This window comes from Drosophila mauritiana, chromosome 3R, assembly GCF_004382145.1.
Source record: "Drosophila mauritiana strain mau12 chromosome 3R, ASM438214v1, whole genome shotgun sequence".
Taxonomy (NCBI): Eukaryota; Metazoa; Arthropoda; class Insecta; order Diptera; family Drosophilidae; genus Drosophila; species Drosophila mauritiana.
The window spans coordinates 3,036,115-3,054,836 of NC_046670.1; the positions used below are offsets into that span (position 1 = coordinate 3,036,115).

General features: G+C 45.5%; 6 protein-coding genes across 6 annotated transcripts; 3 read left to right on the plus strand and 3 right to left on the minus strand.

Annotated features, from left to right (window-relative positions):
* The first annotated feature begins 3,648 nt into the window (after positions 1-3,648).
* LOC117145719 (probable RNA methyltransferase CG1239) lies at positions 3,649-4,836 on the plus strand. The gene is made up of 3 exons (XM_033311464.1): positions 3,649-3,752; positions 3,823-4,568; positions 4,643-4,836. Exons 2-3 carry the CDS (start codon positions 3,831-3,833, stop codon positions 4,805-4,807), a joined length of 903 nt encoding a protein of 300 aa, XP_033167355.1. The 5' UTR covers positions 3,649-3,752; positions 3,823-3,830; the 3' UTR covers positions 4,808-4,836.
* On the minus strand, positions 4,831-6,975 carry LOC117145716 (CCA tRNA nucleotidyltransferase 1, mitochondrial). Its single transcript, XM_033311462.1, has 3 exons — positions 6,883-6,975; positions 5,295-6,812; positions 4,831-5,233 (listed from the first exon to the last, which is right to left on the minus strand). Exons 2-3 carry the CDS (start codon positions 6,387-6,389, stop codon positions 4,898-4,900), a joined length of 1,431 nt encoding a protein of 476 aa, XP_033167353.1. The 5' UTR covers positions 6,390-6,812; positions 6,883-6,975; the 3' UTR covers positions 4,831-4,897.
* Positions 6,855-8,128, plus strand: LOC117145717 (glyoxylate reductase/hydroxypyruvate reductase). The gene is made up of 2 exons (XM_033311463.1): positions 6,855-7,044; positions 7,121-8,128. The coding sequence occupies exons 1-2, from the start codon at positions 6,905-6,907 to the stop codon at positions 8,022-8,024; spliced, it is 1,044 nt and encodes a 347-aa protein (XP_033167354.1). The 5' UTR covers positions 6,855-6,904; the 3' UTR covers positions 8,025-8,128.
* Positions 8,129-8,222: 94 nt separating this feature from the next.
* LOC117145714 (symplekin) lies at positions 8,223-12,391 on the minus strand. Its single transcript, XM_033311460.1, has 5 exons — positions 12,192-12,391; positions 11,940-12,133; positions 9,756-11,878; positions 8,759-9,681; positions 8,223-8,658 (listed from the first exon to the last, which is right to left on the minus strand). The coding sequence occupies exons 1-5, from the start codon at positions 12,276-12,278 to the stop codon at positions 8,488-8,490; spliced, it is 3,498 nt and encodes a 1,165-aa protein (XP_033167351.1). The 5' UTR covers positions 12,279-12,391; the 3' UTR covers positions 8,223-8,487.
* Positions 12,392-12,646: 255 nt separating this feature from the next.
* On the plus strand, positions 12,647-16,880 carry LOC117145715 (nuclear receptor-binding protein homolog). Its single transcript, XM_033311461.1, has 2 exons — positions 12,647-14,268; positions 15,147-16,880. Exons 1-2 carry the CDS (start codon positions 13,141-13,143, stop codon positions 15,939-15,941), a joined length of 1,923 nt encoding a protein of 640 aa, XP_033167352.1. The 5' UTR covers positions 12,647-13,140; the 3' UTR covers positions 15,942-16,880.
* A 306-nt stretch (positions 16,881-17,186) lies between these two features.
* On the minus strand, positions 17,187-18,609 carry LOC117143875 (m7GpppX diphosphatase). The gene is made up of 3 exons (XM_033308760.1): positions 18,358-18,609; positions 18,150-18,296; positions 17,187-18,088 (listed from the first exon to the last, which is right to left on the minus strand). Exons 1-3 carry the CDS (start codon positions 18,524-18,526, stop codon positions 17,280-17,282), a joined length of 1,125 nt encoding a protein of 374 aa, XP_033164651.1. The 5' UTR covers positions 18,527-18,609; the 3' UTR covers positions 17,187-17,279.
* Positions 18,610-18,722: the final 113 nt, after the last annotated feature.

Sequence of the window (18,722 nt, forward strand, 5' to 3'; positions counted from 1 at the left end):
TGACCCATCCAAGACTTCGTTCTTTGTTCGATTTTGGATGGGTCAGGCCGAAAGGGTGCACCTTTTGCCCTTTTTGGATCAAATAGTTTGCAAAAATGATCTCATAAAAAAGCAAAGACCCTATCTTGAAACATAAGACGGCGGAATAAAGTAACGTTCAGTTGCGAACTTTTCTTTAAAAAAATGGAAATTCAGTTATTTAGCTGACAGCCCAGAATTTCCTTGTAGTTTCATTTATACCACTTATTATTGTTAATTCGAGCTTTTTCCTAAAATGTCTTTTGGTATAAAACAACGAATTAATAATAACTGTTGTTAAACCAAGTCACAAAATTCTATGATTAAAAGCAATACAACTTTGTTATTATTTTAAATAAATTTTCCTATTGGCCCTATGATAACTACTGATATACTCGTTCGATTTCGACCAATTAATTGACTGGTGTAAACTGATTAAAAGCCCACTATGATCAAAAACAAAAAAGCATGGATTTCTTTTCCATTAATCTTAATTAATAACATTATTATCCAAAACATTGAATGTACATATATTATGTAAGGGTGTTTTATACGTTCATAAATTGTTCGAAAGTATCGCAATAAAAAAAATATAAATATTTTAATATTTACATAATGACAAAAGAAATTATGACTGAAATAGTATCTTATATTTGCCAAACTAATAAATAAATATAGAAATGGTTTCAGATACTCTCAAATTAAATTATACCATTTACATATGTATTTTTGCTTGTATTTTTGAAAATTTTTTCAATATGAACAGTTGACCAAGTTCCATGCTTCAACGAGCATTTCCGTTTGGTGCAACAAAGATCAAAATCCGCTCAAAAACGATTTTTATCTAAACAAGCAAATCTCTGCCGCAAAATTAGACACTTTACCCATCAAAGTTTCAATCACCAAAGAGGGAAAATAGGCCGAATTTGAACAGACTTTCCACTCATCCACTGAACATGCAAATGACCGTTTTGCGAGGGGAACAACGGCTTGGATCTTCCGAAATAATTTGATGCTACATATGTATGCACAATATGCATGGATATGGATGGGCTGGAGAAGGGCTGGTGGTGGGCAGCAGGAGGAGGAGGTAGGTGAGCGGCAATTGGGAGTAGACCAGCACGCTGACCCGAAATTATAAAGTTACAATAGCGGCGGCAGGGCAACCCTTTGCTACCCCCGAACGAATCGAATCGAATTACAGGGCTCTGCCGGACCGAGGACCATGCGGACGTGGTCGTGGACCGACCCTGGACGCAGAGTGCGCCGGGCTTGTTAGCCGCGCAGCCCTCATGTGGGTATTCAAATTATTAGAGCTCGGAGCCAGCCCGAGGATTTGACCAAACAAATCCCTTCTAATTTCACCCAGCGAGCTGCGCATGTGCAGCAGATTAAATGTTGGACGCTGTGCAGCTTTCGATGCACAAAGTCGGGCAAACTGGTTTTGGATTTCGTATGCCCTTGCCCATTTCCGATGGGATGCTGGGCTGTCCATCCATCATCAAAGGACCTGGACGCTGAGGGGAAAAACAACAAGTCATTTGAAGTTTTAATAGGCGCTGCATCCTTTTGTTGGGAAAAGTGGCTAAAACTGGTTCCTCAACCAGACCAACCCAACCCTTTCGCCGGGCGGAAATTTTATTTTAATTTTATTTCCTTCGATTCGAGCAAGTTTTCCCTGGGAAATGTCTTGTGCGATGCCAGCCTGTTTTGGGAGAAATTTAACAATTTATTTGGATGGAACTTATCTCTTGCCGCTTAATGGGCCCTTTGGTTTTGGGTTTTCTTGAGAGACTTTGGGAAAATAAGAAGGGATTTTGAAATTCATAATTGCCGAGGCCATGCAGGCAGGGAGCATACGTTATTAAAGGACCTTCTGAATAGTAAAATACGAGTATGAGTAAGGATCTATAAATAGTTCTCGCGATGAGCAGTTGCCACGAGCTTGCCCTTCCCATTCAACCCTTGGCCGCACTTCAACTGACCACTGGTCCTCACCTAGCCGAAACTATCATCGCATTGTTCGTACTTCTCCCCCCAGGCCATTCCTTTCACCGAGAAGGGTCATCGTGCGGCACGCGCGGATGGATGGTCAGGAATCTGTATGATGCGTGGTTGCAGCCGACACTTTTAGCGAATGCGGCGAACAAAACGAGGATTTCAATTTGCAAAAACATATATTATGCTTTCATTAAGCGGGCTTTGTTATGTAAATTGAGCAAAAGCATTTACCTCCAACCGAAATGGCCATGGCTGTGCAGAAATCGGAATAAAATCAATGGCGAAAAACAATTTTTTTGCTTAACACCGTTGGGAGATGCATACATATATGCGCATTGAAGAAATTACATATTTAAAATTTAAAAAAGAAACACAAATGTAACACAAGAGAGAATGCTATAGTCGAGTTACTCGACTATCAGATACCCGTTACTCAGCTGGAAGTGTGATCGAAACTTGTGCTGCGTCTGTGTCTCTGAAATCTGCATGCTTAATCTCACCCTTTTATAGTTCCTGAGATCTCGACGTTTATACGGACGGACAAACGGACATGGCTAGATCGATTCGGCTATTGATCCTTCTGCCTGTTACCAAAGACACTAGTATCTAGTCTAGTGTCTTTGCTGTTACATACCTTTCAAGGATTCTAGTATACCCCTTTCCTACGAGTAACGGGTATAATAAAACATCGTATAAATACTTGCGTATTTTCATTACAGTCTTTCATTCATTTTCTTACAGTCGTAGTCCACTTATTTTCTGATGTATTTCAAAATTTAATTTCATTCAGTCAGAAAACAAATGAAATTAAATTTTAAGTGTTCTATTAGAAAGAAATGTTTATTTATACTGCCTACTACTACTACTACTACTGCCAACTTACTTACAGCTACTTACATATATATTTATATAGAATTAACTTGTATTGGGGCTACGATAAGATTAATAACATTAAGCGGAATTTGATTCATAAATGTTAATAAATCTCGTGTTAGTCAAAACCCTGGGTGGCAGGTATTGAGGGTGGTAACGTTTGAGTCTCCTTTTCGTTCTTGTCCGGGGATCTGCAATTCGAAGAGCCGCGTTGGGGTGTAGATCCAGTCTCTCATCGGATTTTTGGTCACCTCCCTGATGGTGTCTCCTATTTTTGTGACCTTGGGTCACGGTCGATTTCAACATTCCTTATATACCATCTCTGATTTTCACGTCCAATGATTACTCGTAAAAACCCATACAATTGGAAAGCATTCAATAGGTCAGGAGCTAGTATGCACATACTAATTTATTTTCAAAGGACAACATGATTCTTGGTGCCATCAGCCATTTCTATATTTGTAGCATACTTACAGGCGTTGCATCTATCTACATGTGTAAATTCTTCATGTAAACTTACATATGTATCTTACATCCTCGTTGAATATAATAATACTTTCTTCGGTATGGAAGTGCCGTCAGAGCCTTGAGTTACAATATATTAATTACGCCAATTTAAACAAATTTGAATAAACAATAAAATATGGGTAAATAATGCATATAAAATAAATTTTCGTCAAGTATTATTATTGTTAGTGTTATCAATGGTATTTATTTCGGTATATTTATCATCTGTGCGGTAAATGATAATTTAAAACGGTCACTCTAAGTTACAAATTACCGCGAGATGTGCTAAACAATTTAATTTTTTTTATGTTTTTAAGCATATACAACGGCATAAACTCATTGATATATATGTAGTGAGTATTTAATGAGGCATCAATAGTTCTCTATGTCATTTCAACATGCCCATGAATTCCTATACTTTAGATTTCACAATGGATTTGGAGAACAACAACAATACGCCATTGACCGGCAAAGAAACCGAAAAATGTGCGGAAAAGCGAAAATGTGTAATAACATTAGATGAAAAGCAAGGGGAATCCAAAAGACTGAAAAAGGAGGAATCAAATGTGGAGGCCACAAGCCGTCCACCTGCTCAGAGTCCCAAAAAACGGCTCCATCTAAACGGAAAGCCCACGCAAAATAAGGATCTTAACTTCACGTACGGCAATTATAAGCACTACTACGGCAAGCGCATCCTGAACAAGGATTTTCACGACATACGCCTAGACGTGCTTGGCACGCAACCGGATTTGTTTCGGAACAAGCAGCTGCTTGACATCGGCTGCAACTCTGGCCACCTGTCCATCCAGATTGCCAGGAAATTCGAGGTGAAGAGCCTCGTGGGCGTGGACATAGATCGTAGCCTGATAAATGATGCCCAAAGAACCGTCAGTCACCTGAAACGTCAGGCCACCCCGATGCAGGGGATACCCCAAATACAATTTGTGCACGGGAACTATGTCCTGGAGGACGATGTCCTGCTCGATATTGAGAGGCCGCAGTTCGACGTCATACTCTGCCTGTCTGTCACTAAGTGGATCCACCTTAATTTCTGTGATTCCGGCCTGAAGCAGGCCTTCAGACGCATGTACCTGCAGCTGCGCCCGGGCGGCAAGCTGATCCTGGAACCTCAGTCCTTTGACGGCTACAAGAGGCGCAAGAAGCTATCGGTGAGCTTTATTAGACAGACAATCGATAGAGAATATATATATATATATATATGTATGCACATTTTTTTCTTTAGGAACAAATCAGAGATAACTACAATGCAATTAAATTCCGACCTGAGCATTTCACCGAGTATCTGCTTGGCCCGGAAGTGGGCTTTGCCGAAATGAAACTTATGGGCATACCGGAGCACTGCAAGGAGGGATTCAAGCGTCCGATCCAAATTTTTACAAAGTCGTAGGAAATAAAAAGAAAATCAAGAAATGAAAATGTGCACGGAAAACACAAATATTTATTTACATCGATTACATTTATGTAAATGTAATCAATACTACTTCGATCGCTTCGCTTTACTAGGAGAACTAGGTATCTTTTCCAGAACGTTGGGAATCTTTTTCAGTAAATCGTCGTGTGTTAGCTGAAAATCACTGTCTGCCCAAAGAAGTTTCAGTTCATCCATCACCAAACCAATCCTCACTCCGTTCAGACCATGCTGAGCCAAAGCATTTCCCCTGATCGGGAAGTCCGGCTTGACCCACGACTTGAGCTGGTTGTAGAGTTCCAGTTTGCCAGAGTATTTCAGCAACTGTTCTACGAAATCCCTTTGAATGTACTTTTGTAAGCACATCTTCTGAAAGTCCCGCAGGGTCGTGTAATGTGAGCCAACCTGGAAAGGGAAACTGGCGTTTAAAGACGTCATTTTAAATTGAGCTGATCGGGCTTCTTACCTTCTCCCGCTCCTGGGTGATGAACCTAGCCAGGTCCCGTTCGTAGGCGGATAGCTTAAGGCGTTTGTGCATTTCCATGGCGTCTTCCACGGAGTGCAGCATCCCCGTCAAGTACAAAATCGGCTGATGCGGCTTTTCGAATTGATCTAGCGCTTTGCAAAGACGGTCGAACTCATTAAGATTTGGCTCTTTAGGCAGCCCAATGTACTCGAATAGGTTACAACGGTGCATCTCCAGAAACAATGCAGGTCCGAAATTGCCCGCCACTATCTTTTGGAGCTCAGACCAGATCCGCTCGCCACTTATTCTCGCAAGACCTTTCGCGTTTTCCTTAATGGATGCCAGGGTGGCCTTATCGTGGTTGTTTTCTTCACTCGCGATGCGTCCGTAGAATCGGAAATAGCGCAGGATGCGCAGAAAGTCCTCCTTAATGCGAATATCTGCTTCGCCCACGAAGACAACGCGACGCTCCTGGAGATCATCGTAGCCATAGAAGTAATCGTACACTGTGCCATCAAAGCCTAAGAACATGGAGTTGATTGTCAAATCGCGCCGGTTGGCATCCAGTTGCCAGTCAGTCGTGTACATCACCTCCGCATGGCGTCCGTCGGTACGGATGTCGATGCGTAATGTGGTTACCTCGAAGTTCTCCTTGTCATTGATTCGAGGAGTGATGGTGCCGTGCTTTTCGCCGTTCGCGTTGATCATTCGCACCTCCTCCTTCTCAAACATCTGCTTCATCTGATCCGGAGTGGCGGTGGTGGCCAAGTCGATGTCCTTCGGTGGAATGCCCATCAGAATGTCGCGCACAGCTCCGCCGGCGATCCGCAGCTCGTAGTCGTACTTCTTAAAGAGCGCCAGAAGATCATTCAGCTCGGGTGTAAATATGCTTTGGAACTCAGGAGTTGCCACCTTCCGGAATGCCGGGTTTGTGCGCATCCTGGGTGGTTTTCCCAGCTGGGCGATCAATTCTGGAGAGGCGCCTCGCGAGCAAACCATATTGGCCACCGACTTTAGCCAGCGATTCTGCTGACGGCCGTTGAATGAAAGGAAGGCACGTGTGGTCAACTTTACGAGGAGGCTTGAACCATTCATGTAGAGATTCGAGCACGCTCGGCAATTTGTGTCCAACTTCTAAGCAATGTCGAAAAAAATAAGATCTAATGTTTAGAATGTTTCGAATGTTTTGTGGTCATATGTGATGTATACCCTGTAGTGGTTTAGACGTAGGGCTTACTCGTACTTAGTGAGAGAAAAGTAAGTTTTAACAATAATTCCAATAAAGATATTGGCAGAGGCATACCTTTTCATTAAAAAATAAATATACTCCAATTGATTACGAGTGTTGTATCAATATTAATTATATATATATTTAATATTCAACTTGAAAAATTAAAAATACAAATAAAATAATTAAACTATTACAGCTAAGCAGTAAGCAGTTATAATAAGTAGCTAAATATGTAAGCCGATGTACAGGGTACTATGAAGTCGAGATCCCCGATTTCTGTGATAATCCTTTTTAACGGAATAATGTGTAATGTAGAATTTGGGCACACTTACGGAACCTGTTACTTTGTTTACCTACTTGCTTGAAATATTTGAATTCAATGCCACCGCGGTTGCCGTTCGGCCAAGTCAGAAACTTACTGCTGCAGGGACACGTAATTCGAAGGATGAGCTCCCAACCCAAGGTGTATGTAACCAGGCCGGATGTGGATGACAGCGGTCTGGAGCTACTGCGCAAGAGGTTTGTTTTTGTTATTGCAACCGGCTAGTTAGTTATTAGCATTTGCACTAATTTTGATATTCACGACTTTGCTCAGCTGTCAAGTGACAACCTGGCATGAGACCAATCCGGTGACCCGCTCCGAGCTGATCCGCGAGGTGGCCGGAAAAGATGCCCTTTACTGTGCCCTAACGGACAAGGTTGACAAGGAAGTGCTGGATTCTGCCGGTCCTCAGTTGAAGTGCGTGGCCACTATTTCGGTGGGTTACGATCACATCGACGTGGAGGAGTGCAGAAAACGTGGCATTCGAGTGGGCTTCACACCGGACGTCCTAACGGATGCAACGGCAGAATTAACGCTTGCTCTGCTTCTGGCCACCAACCGCCGACTATTCGAGGCCAACAAGCAGGTTTACAACGGCGGCTGGAAGTCGTGGGCCCCCATGTGGATGTGCGGCCAAGGACTGAAGGGCTCCCGGGTCGGCCTGCTGGGCTTCGGCCGCATCGGCCAAGAGATAGCGGCACGCATTGTGCCATTTAAGCCGACGGAGATAACATACACAACACGATCACTGCGCCCCAAGGAGGCGGCTGCTGTGAATGCCCGGCACGTGGACTTTGACGAGATGCTTCGCGAGTCGGACTTTATCGTAGTCTGTTGCGCCCTAACCCCGGAGACTAAGGAAATCTTCAATGCCGCGGCCTTTCAGAAGATGAAGCCCAACTGCATTCTTATCAACACTGCGCGTGGTGGCGTTGTAGACCAGAAGGCCCTGTACGAGGCACTGAAAACCAAACGAATTCTGGCAGCTGGTCTGGATGTAACGACGCCGGAGCCATTGCCCCTTGACGATCCCCTTCTAAAGCTGGATAATGTGGTTATTCTCCCCCACATTGGCAGCGCTGACATCGAAACGCGCAAGGAAATGTCCCGGATCACAGCCAGAAATATTCTTGCTGCCTTAGCTGGCGACAAAATGGAAGCCGAAGTAAAGCTATAAGCCATGTAATCTCAGCGTACAGTCAATTCTTTCCACTTCTTTTTAAAAAAACATCTGTTTGTAATTATGGACAATATTCTAATTAAATATTTCGTATTTTCAAAGGTGTTTTAACGGTACTGAAATTATTAAAACACTTCAACAGAAACACTTGTAATACGCCGATGACAGTGCCCGCAATGAACTGATACGTATATGTCGCTATATATATTAAGATATATTAAGACTCAACTAAATGCCGATAGCTTCTACCTAAAGGTCGTGGACACCCAGTAGGATGGGATATGAGCATCGAATGCGAGGGGTACACTCCCAATCTTTTGGTTATTAACGAACATAATTATATTGCTTTATAATGGCTGTGTGTGCGGTCAAGGCCTAGGACAGTGATGGTCGAATTATAAACTTTATCTTATTAAGTAACTTGAAAATATGTATGAGCAACAAAACAATTAAACTGCAACTAGTCCTCGCCTGGCGGCAGGGGCTGGTTAAGATCACTGCCTACAGGCGGGGGAACTGGCAGTGGCACTAGAGACGTCAGTACGGGCACTGTGGAAATTACACTAATTTCTGATGGATCCGGTGCCTCTTTTTTAATATGCTCGGCGCTGATGTAACCGCCGCTTTCGTCCTGAAAAGAAGATACTCGTATGTAGTAGCTGAACGTCTTCGGTATTTGAGTTAATAGTAACTCATTTCATTTAAGACTAAATTAAAAAATGCATAATTACCGTCACGAACACATCCACTGATTTCCCGGAGATGATGTCCAGAACCTGCTGGGTAATGCCACTACCATTCATCGGTTCGTCCTGCATGCTCTCAGCGTATTCTGACAATGCTGGTCTTAAATCGGGGCACTGATGCAGTGCGTCCACCAATTGGGCGGGAGGAAGGTGAAGCAGGATCGGCATTGACTGCGGTTTCAGGCGCTGCACAGTCTTTAGGAAGCCCTCCCAGATAACTTTTTGTCGCCAGACCTGCTTGATTATCAGACGCTGCAGCAAGTTCATTACAAAGTTGGCCAGACGCGGGTACAGAGTTAGGCTCTGAATTGTTGTGCGCATCATCAGAGTAGGCAGCGGAATAACCTCTACAAGCTGTTGCAGCACAGCCATAAGTACCTCCTGTGTGTACAGATCTCTTTCAGCCAAACAGATGGATGTAGCCTTGACGATGGCTTTAAGGTCGCAGACACTCGTATCGATGGTGTGCAAAGCCACGAGAATATCAGTGGGGGACATGGCCATCGTCTGATGGGCGAATTCGGCACCGATACCAAGCAATCGATTGAAAACCTCCTTGACCACAGCGGGATTAAGTTTAATCAGCTTAGGTAGAACGGCAATGAGCTCGGATCGTGTCAAGCCACTTAGCACGGGTATCATTACGCGCACATCCTTGACCTTGTTCTGGTAGAGATCCCTAACCCGCCGTACCAATTCTTCATGGGGGGATGGCACTCGCTCCGTCAGTATGTAAATTATACGGATCACTAAGGTCTCCATGCCCTTAGGGCAATCCTCGATCAGTTGCAGCAACGTCGGGCTTTCCACACCCATCTTTTTTATGGGGATATCTAGACTGCGCAAGATCGTGCGTTTCAGTTCGGCAGATGTGGAAACAAACACTTGACAAATTTTCTGTAAGTAAACTATCAGGGGAAGAGAATATTAACAAATTAATTTCATAATTAATTTTCTTAAATACGGGACAGCATCAACTTACCTTCCGGTTTATAGGGCAGCAGGGTAAAGGCCAAACCAAAGCACACCTTGGTAGTGTCTTCCCGCCAAGCAGGCTCCTCGCTTGGGCGACCAAAGTCCTGCGAGAAAACAGCTGCCGGCGGAGACTCCTGTTCGATAAATTTAAGCCACTCCAGAGCGAATTCGTCTATCCGAGACGGTAGTATTTTGTGCACATGGTACAGACTGACCAGGTGGGCCTGTGCCCGATCCCGCAGATCCACTCGCTCGTGCACAGAAAAGTTGAGCAACGCTCTAACGAAGCGATTCTTTCGCGGCGGCCTGAGCACTGCAAGGTCCTTGATCAGCTCCAGGCCGTGCTGGGAGAACTCGTCGTCCAGGCTTAATTGAACTAGATGTCCGATTGAGACTTCCGGAAGAATGGGTGCTTCTAGATAAACTCTACGAATCAGAATAATCTTATCCTTGTGATCGCAACGCTCTCCAATGCCAAAGATGAGCTTATTCAGCAACTCGTTGTAGGCGTGATCGGGTCTGTTCTCCGTCTTAACATAAGTGTGCCTTGTAAATCCTTGCAGCAGAGAGTACTCCTCAAAGAGCCACGAAAATGCCAAATCGATACGCTGCTTTATATCCTCCAGGATGAACTCCATGATGCCGTAACGCACGTTATCGGGAAATGTGGCAGCAATCACGGTGACCAGCTTACGGCGCTTCGATGACACGCCTCCCTTGATGCACTGCCGCTCCGAGTTGAGAATACGGCGCACTGCATCAGTTAGGAACTTCTCTTTTAGGTTGCGTGGCAGGGGCTTGGTGATTTCCTGCAGCTTCAACGTCTTGGCGCGCTCCTTCATCTTTTCAATAACAGTCTGTTCGCCCTTAGCGCGCTCCATGGTCTCGCGGAGTTTCTTGGTTGCTTCCTCCTTACGTTGGAGCTCTTCCTCACTCAGTTTTTGAACAGCATCCTCATCCACTTCCATTGCAGTTAGTGTTGATTCAATCGGTTGTACTTTCTTAACCCGCATTGGCGGCTCTCGACTGAAGGTTGCGGCACCTGGGCCTAGGCGCCTTTCTGATAGTTGTTCGCCAAACATTCTGGAGATATTGGTTACCTGCTGCTGAATAGACATTTCGCGAATGGGTGTGTATTCCTGAAGGAACTTTTGTGGCACCTCAGTGGGCAGACTGGGCAAGAACTCCAGCACCAGGGCCACAACAGTTTCTGGATTACGGAAATACTCTGCCAGAAACTTTTCGTTAACTCGTGTGGACTTCTGTTTCTGTCGTTCCAATTCCTCAGTGTCTAGCTCCATTTCTCGCTGCTGCTGATCCTGCTGCTCACTGGCCAAGCGCGCTCGCTTTGCAAGACTTTGCGCAGCATTTTCGAGGATGCGTTTTTGTCTGCGAGCCATTTCCTGTTTGTCCATTTTGGGAATAAGCTTCTGGATCTCATTCGTGGAGGACCCCAGGTCAACTAACATACCTCGGATAGTGCTTGCAAACTCAAAGGCACCACGGTTCTTCAGCAATGTCTGCAGCTGCATCTTCAGGCTCTTGCGCACGGAGCTTACTTGCGAGTCAGTGAGGGTGGGCGGCAGGTTGGCATTCAGCTGCTTAAAGGCATCCACCACGGCACCCATGAACATGGGTCGCATTTTGGCAATCGTGCACAAGCTGCTTGTGCAGGCAATCAAGTTCACCGAGGAAATATGCGTGGTTCCGTGGAACTGAAGCAAGATATCTAAGATATTGTTGCCCTCCTCCTGCAACTTTTGACGGCGGAATAGTGTGCAGTGATCGGGGACATCGCCCAGCGAGAAGTCTCCATCTCGTTTCAGACTGTCCTCGTCAGCAAAGCTCTGCAGGACAACGACGCCCTCCAAGAACTTAATGGCATTTGTACGTATGCCGTCGTTTTCATTGTCGATCATGTCCAGTATTTGCGCCTTTATTAAGCTGAGGATGTTCCACGCCTGCTCCGCACTGTCGCCGGGCTCCATGAGGCTGCACAAGTACTGCAATCCATTCTTGTAGATGCTGCCGCAGGCCTGGATCACTCTTTTGATCACCTGAGCCGAGTTATCCCTAAGCAGCATAGACACGACGTTAATGACATGGGGCAGTAGCTCCACCTTCACTTTACTGGGATGGAAAATAAAAATGGATTCAGCAAGAAGTTATTTCCTTTGACGGACATCCTTACCAAACTTGCTCTATGAAGACGACTACCTGCTTGCGAACCTCCATGTTTGAGTCGTGGGCCAAAGACAGCACGGACTCCAGGAATTCTTCGGCCAGCTCCGAGCAGGATCCAAGCACAGTCTCCTGCACCTTAGCCAGCAGTTCGCACTTTGTCGAAGGTGATGCGATGACCAGCTCATTGCACCAATCGACCACCTGAAAAGGAAAATAAATGGTACAATACAGCAATCCGGACTGTCTTGTCTGATTCTACCTTAGCTCTTGCCGTAGCTGTCTTCTCGTCCGTGAACAGATTGGCCGTCTCCGAGACAAACTGGCCGCGTCCAATTATGCTATCCATGATCGGTTAATTGATGCAGATTTTGCCAAAATCTGCGATACTTCGGATATTTTTAAGAGCTGCCGGCACGGATGGCAAGGTGTTATCGGTACCATTGAGAAACTATCGAAAACGGCTCTATGATGTTGGCAGTTCTGAATAATTCCGGACCATCTAGCTATTTTTTGCCAACTCTTAATGTGTTTAAAAGAAAAAGAATATTTTACTGAAAAGTTGTCTTATAATTAAATGATCCGCCTGCAAACTATATGTCCTTGCTCGTTATCGTATAAAATAAAATTAATGAATCACATAAACTAACAATTTGGCATAAGTCAGCTTAACGCGTTATTATCGATAAGCATGCCGCAGTTGCGCTGGCCGAGCGATATGCGGGGTGACTATCGATAAGCCAGAGGCATCGATTTGCTCACATTTCTTGGGTGTTTTAGCGTGAAAAAAACGCCTAAATAAACGAATCGGCAGCGTGTCAGGCAAGAAAGTGCAACCAACGGATCGCCGTTCGCGACGCAGTCGAGGATTGGAACAGCAGACACCGTCGAAGGTGGCGAAAAACGTCTCAGCAACCGCCAGCCGTCGCAGCGGAGTGTTTACTGGGAGAGGGGTGCAGTGGAGGAGCTGTGTGGGCGCGTGCGTGTGTATGTGTGCGCCAGTGAGTGGGGCAGAGGCAGCGGCAGAGGAGCAGCGGCGGATGTAGCTCGTTGCCCGGACCCCGTAGTGGATACCACGAAGTGCTAGCGCAAACGTACGCAGTCCAACTTTGAGGCACAAAGAAAATAAACACTGGAAACCGAAGACGAGGCCTTCTGGAACTGGAACAGCACTGCTCAACAGCCGCAGCCGCGTCGGTGACCGCACCCTAATGTCAAATAGCCAAGCGAATGCCGGCATCAGCGGTAGCGCGGTAGCGGATGAACCCATCCAGCACCACCCCTCCTTGGCGGCCGGTCCCGTAAGTGCATCCTGCCCAGCAGCGACACCGCCGTCGCAGTCGACGCAGCAGCCCCCGCCGCACATAGTTGGTGCCTCAACAGCTGATGCGGGCAGCGCTGCGGTCGGCGTCGGCGTCGTCGCTGGCAGCGAGGGCGTCAATCTGGACTCGTCGCCACGCGAGTCCGGGGACGATTCGGAGGATGAGAGCGAGATTCTGGAGGAGTCGCCATGCGGACGCTGGCTGAAGCGACGCGAGGAGGTGGATCAGCGCGACGTGCCCGGTATTGACTGCGTCCATCTGGCCATGGACACTGAGGAGGGCGTAGAGGTCGTGTGGAACGAGGTGCAATATGCCAGCCTGCAGGAGCTGAAGTCGCAGGAGGAGAAGATGCGGCAGGTGTTCGACAATCTGCTGCAGCTGGACCACCAGAACATTGTCAAGTTCCACCGCTACTGGACGGACACGCAGCAGGCCGAGCGTCCCAGGGTGGTCTTTATCACCGAGTACATGTCGAGCGGATCGCTGAAACAGTTCCTCAAGCGCACCAAGCGCAACGCCAAGCGCCTACCGCTGGAGTCGTGGCGCCGGTGGTGCACTCAGATCTTGTCCGCACTCAGCTATTTGCATTCCTGCTCGCCGCCCATCATCCACGGCAATTTAACCTGTGATAGCATCTTCATCCAGCACAACGGCCTGGTCAAGATCGGCTCGGTGGTCCCGGACGCGGTCCACTACAGCGTTCGGCGCGGCCGAGAGCGGGAGCGTGAACGCGAGCGAGGCGCCCACTACTTCCAGGCGCCGGAGTACGGCGCCGCCGACCAGTTGACCGCCGCCCTCGACATCTACGCCTTCGGGATGTGCGCCCTGGAGATGGCCGCCCTGGAGATTCAGCCCAGCAACAGCGAGTCAACTGCCATCAACGAGGAGACCATCCAGCGCACAATCTTTAGCCTGGAAAACGATCTGCAGCGCGACCTGATACGAAAGTGTCTCAACCCGCAGCCGCAGGACCGACCCAGCGCCAATGATCTGCTCTTTCACCCACTGCTTTTCGAGGTGAGTTAGCAAGTCAATTATCTTGTTCTAAATGCTATAAATTGACGTCCCGCATGACAATTGCCATGCCAACTAGACCTTGTATTCTAATTCTCGGATCCATCTTACGGGTGGAGATATTTAGTTTAATAATACTCTCCTATACAATTTTATTATTAAATCAGCCTTCACTTATGGAAATAGGTCGGAAATGCCTTCATAATATGTTAAATAAAGTTTTAAAGTAAAAAATCTGAAGATTTTGAAAATTACATGATTTCAATTCACATTAAAATATTTAAGTTCTAAATTGGGCTTTATCCGAATCATATCGTAAATTATCTAAGAAATTAATATATAATATACATGTGCATATTATATTTTCTTTGAATGATTTTCTTTCCAAACTAAATGGCAGGAGAATGAGTAATCAGTTGATTATTCTACAATCCATCTTGACTGTAGTAAATGATTTATTGCGCACATTCACGGAATACAGCTCTTATATCTTAAGTTCAACTAAAAATTAATAAGACACTTGTTTTGTTACCTGTTACTAGATTAAGTTAAGTTAAGATGAATGTAACAGGTATTGTTATTGATTCTTCATGAGAATCGTCCACTCCAACGGAAAGCCCATAGAACTGCCACGCTGCTCTTAGTTGTCTTGCCAATATCCATTGGTATTCCATTTTAAAGTGTTGAAATTTCTCTTTTGCACTCCCACTTGAGTCTGATATACGAAAAACTCGATTTTAGCGTTCGCTCTTGTTGACTTTAAAATATAAATTTGTACATAGTTCTAATGACATTGCAAGGTATTCTTATGACACTTTTATAAAGGTAATTGACTGAAAAATTCAGTAGCTAATAATCCATTTTTGCTGCTATTACTACAGGTGCACTCCCTCAAACTGCTGACTGCCCATTGCCTGGTCTTCTCGCCCGCCAACCGCACTATGTTCTCGGAAACCGCCTTCGACGGCCTCATGCAGCGATACTACCAGCCGGACGTGGTTATGGCCCAGCTGCGGCTGGCCGGCGGCCAGGAGCGGCAGTACCGACTCGCAGACGTTTCGGGCGCCGATAAGCTGGAGAAGTTCGTCGAGGACGTGAAGTATGGTGTGTATCCGCTAATTACGTACAGCGGCAAGAAGCCGCCAAACTTCCGTTCCCGGGCAGCCTCCCCGGAGCGAGCTGACTCTGTAAAATCGGCCACGCCGGAGCCTGTGGACACGGAGTCGCGGCGCATCGTTAACATGATGTGCAGCGTTAAAATCAAGGAGGATAGCAATGACATAACCATGACAATACTGCTGCGCATGGACGACAAGATGAACCGCCAACTGACATGCCAGGTGAACGAGAACGATACGGCGGCGGATCTCACCAGCGAACTGGTGCGCCTCGGTTTCGTCCACCTCGACGACCAGGACAAGATCCAGGTGCTGCTGGAGGAAACGCTTAAAGCGGGCGTTATGAGCGACGGTGCCGGTGCAGAGAGCTCCGGTGCGGGGGTGACGACCACGGCGACCATGGCGGCCTTGGAGCAGCTGGAGCGAAACTGGTCGATATCCTCGGATGCAGACAAGCAGGGCACTGCCGTGATGTATGTACCGCAGGAGCAGCAGCAGCACCAGCACCACGCGGACGGGGACGTCGACGTAGAACTCTCGGGCACGACGAGCAATTGAAAGTATCAGCTTAGTATTCAGGGCATGCCGGCGCGTATTGTTTTTATTATATTGGGAAATTACACATTACGATTTTATTAATACTATTATTTGTTATTTTTATATATATATACCTATATATATGTGTATATGTATGTATGTATTTGAAATAATATTTATGTATGTATGTATCATAAACGATGTTGAACCAGGCTTCCAGGCTAAAGATTTCGATGACGTAGGACACGCGGCAGACAAAGGTGGGTCGCCTCTGCGAGCACGATGAATATTCCAAATCGCAGGAACACTTAGCGACATGTCCTAGAGAAACTATAAGTATAACAATTATTTGGCTCTAAATCGTACCCAGGAAATACGAAACATAAAAACCGACTCATTGTTTCATTTTCATGCTAAAGACAATGTTATTAGTCCTATAGTTTCTTTGGTAAATTTGCTAGGAATTGTTTCGACCCATGTCCCAATTGAAACCTCGATCCACTGCGACACCTCGACACACACTTTTGAAAAAAGCGGCTAACGAGCTTGACAAAACCCAAAGCATTCGCTTAGCACAACTCTGAAACGAGCACGAATGGAATTCGCAGCTCCCCGACTAGCTGCGGCTAGACAAGATTCGAATACGAAAACCCAGACACATTCGATTTCGATAAACGAACATCTGGACGCCAATGTAAGGATCATTTTTTCTAGGACATTATCAAATTTCAAAAGTTAGTCATGTCGCGAGGAGAAGAAACCCTAAAACCGCTGTGGAATGTATTTAAATGTATTACAAATATAAACAAATACGCAAGGCCACGAAAAATAATAAGTAAATTATTAAAGTAAAAACTATGAAAACACAAGCAGAGCATGCAACAAAAAAATAATACACAACAGACATAGCTACACTATTATTAAACAAATAAAGATGGCAACCAGCTGACTAACTACAAAGTCTTTTTCTTTGTTTTCTAAGCTAGTCCAATTAAATTGCTAGGGGCAGATTTCAGTTTTCTTTTCCGATTTGTTTTTTATTATTTTCGAAGAATGAATTAAGACCCACGAACATATGAGTAACCCACAAATCTCAAGTTTGTTTTTAAAAGGTACTTTCTATAGAATTCAATCATTTTCTCTTAAGCGACTGTTTTTTAATGTGTGAAACGAAAGGAAATATTGTGAATATTTTAAACCAATTAATAATATGTACTCCCAGCAAGTGCTTTCAAACGAAATTTTCCAAAATTACTTTATTTTGAATTGAATGATCATATGTAGGATGTATTATTGATAGGCAACATCTAGGTTTAGCTTTCTCATTAAGTAATACCACTGAACGTTTGGAAAGGGAGCTTAGGCACATGCCTGAACAGCGGACTCGGCCTCCTTGGGCTCCGGCGAGCCCAACTTTATGCGCTTGCACTGCCTATCCTCCGGCTCCTCATCGCTAAAGCCTTCCGGTGGAGCGACGCCCAAAGAGTCTGTGTCAGGGAGCTCCTTATCGTCGCTCGCTTTTGTCAGCGCTCTAATGGGCAGCTCCTGCTCATAGAGATCCAACAGCTTGTTGCCTTCGTACAGGACAAACGGCAAGGTGGCTCGCTGATAGTAGTCCGGCATGAGTTCCAAGTTGTTGATCACCGTGTCCAGCATGTGGGACTTCTCGCACCATATGCCCGGCGCATCGTTACGTACTGGATTAATGTGCACGTGGAGGTGATAGAAGGACGGCTGGTAATGAAAGTACATGCGCAGCTGATTGGGATTAATGCCGTATAGCTTCGAAATTGCATCCTTCGACGCCTGGCGCACGTTGCGCAAAAGATCGAGATGACTTCCATTCAAGTCCCGCAGAGACTTGATGTCGCGCTTGTGGACAATGCCCAGCAGATAGAGGGTTTCCACATTGCGTCCGTCCCATTTAAGATCAGGCAGAAGGATAAAGCCGGTCTTTGGATCCTTGTCCTCGTACACTATACGTTCCGTCTCCTGCTTGTGCTCGAGTATGTTGTAGACCCACTCGAGGGAGAACTGACTTGAGGTAAGATATGGAAGGGTTATTCTTTGGTAGAGATCAGGAGTCTCCCGTATGAGATACTTTTGGGAAACTGAGTACTTCTCGATGTGCTTCTCGGTGGCGGGATAAATGACTGTGCTTTTCACACCTGTGAAATTAATGATGAAAATCAAAGATTTATCAGTATGAACTATGAATCTAATACTTACTGCACAAATCCCGGGTCGGCACAACCTGAAAACTGCCGTAGATATTGTTGATAAACTCAGTGTCAACTTTCAGGTCCGCGGTAAAATAGCTTGGCTTCTTGGGAGACTCCTCCGATGACGCCGTTGCCACATCGCTTTCCCGGTACGCTGCGGTTAGTAAGGATTATACTGTAGAGAATATCATCTACCTTTATTAACGCTTTTATACCATTTTTCTCGAAAACAACAATGGCATCATCGGTTCCTAAATCCGGAAAAGTTCCAAGCAGGGATATACTTTTCCTAACGCTGTTGTTGGTTAGGATTCGCTTCAGTTGGAACTTGGATAAGTCGTACGACGGTGACTTTACCTCTGTGCTATCAACTGGTTCCGACATTTTTGTTAATAATAATAATAGCTAGGAAGATGATATATGTATTTTTATTTTCTTGCGGCTTTTCAGAGAGTCAGCGTGACCATGATTAGGCTCCACGAAAATTCCATACAAACATACATTTCGGAAGTCCATTTAGCAAGTACTCAAACCATGTTAAATAACATTGCTGAAACGGTTTTACAAACGGTTGAGTTGA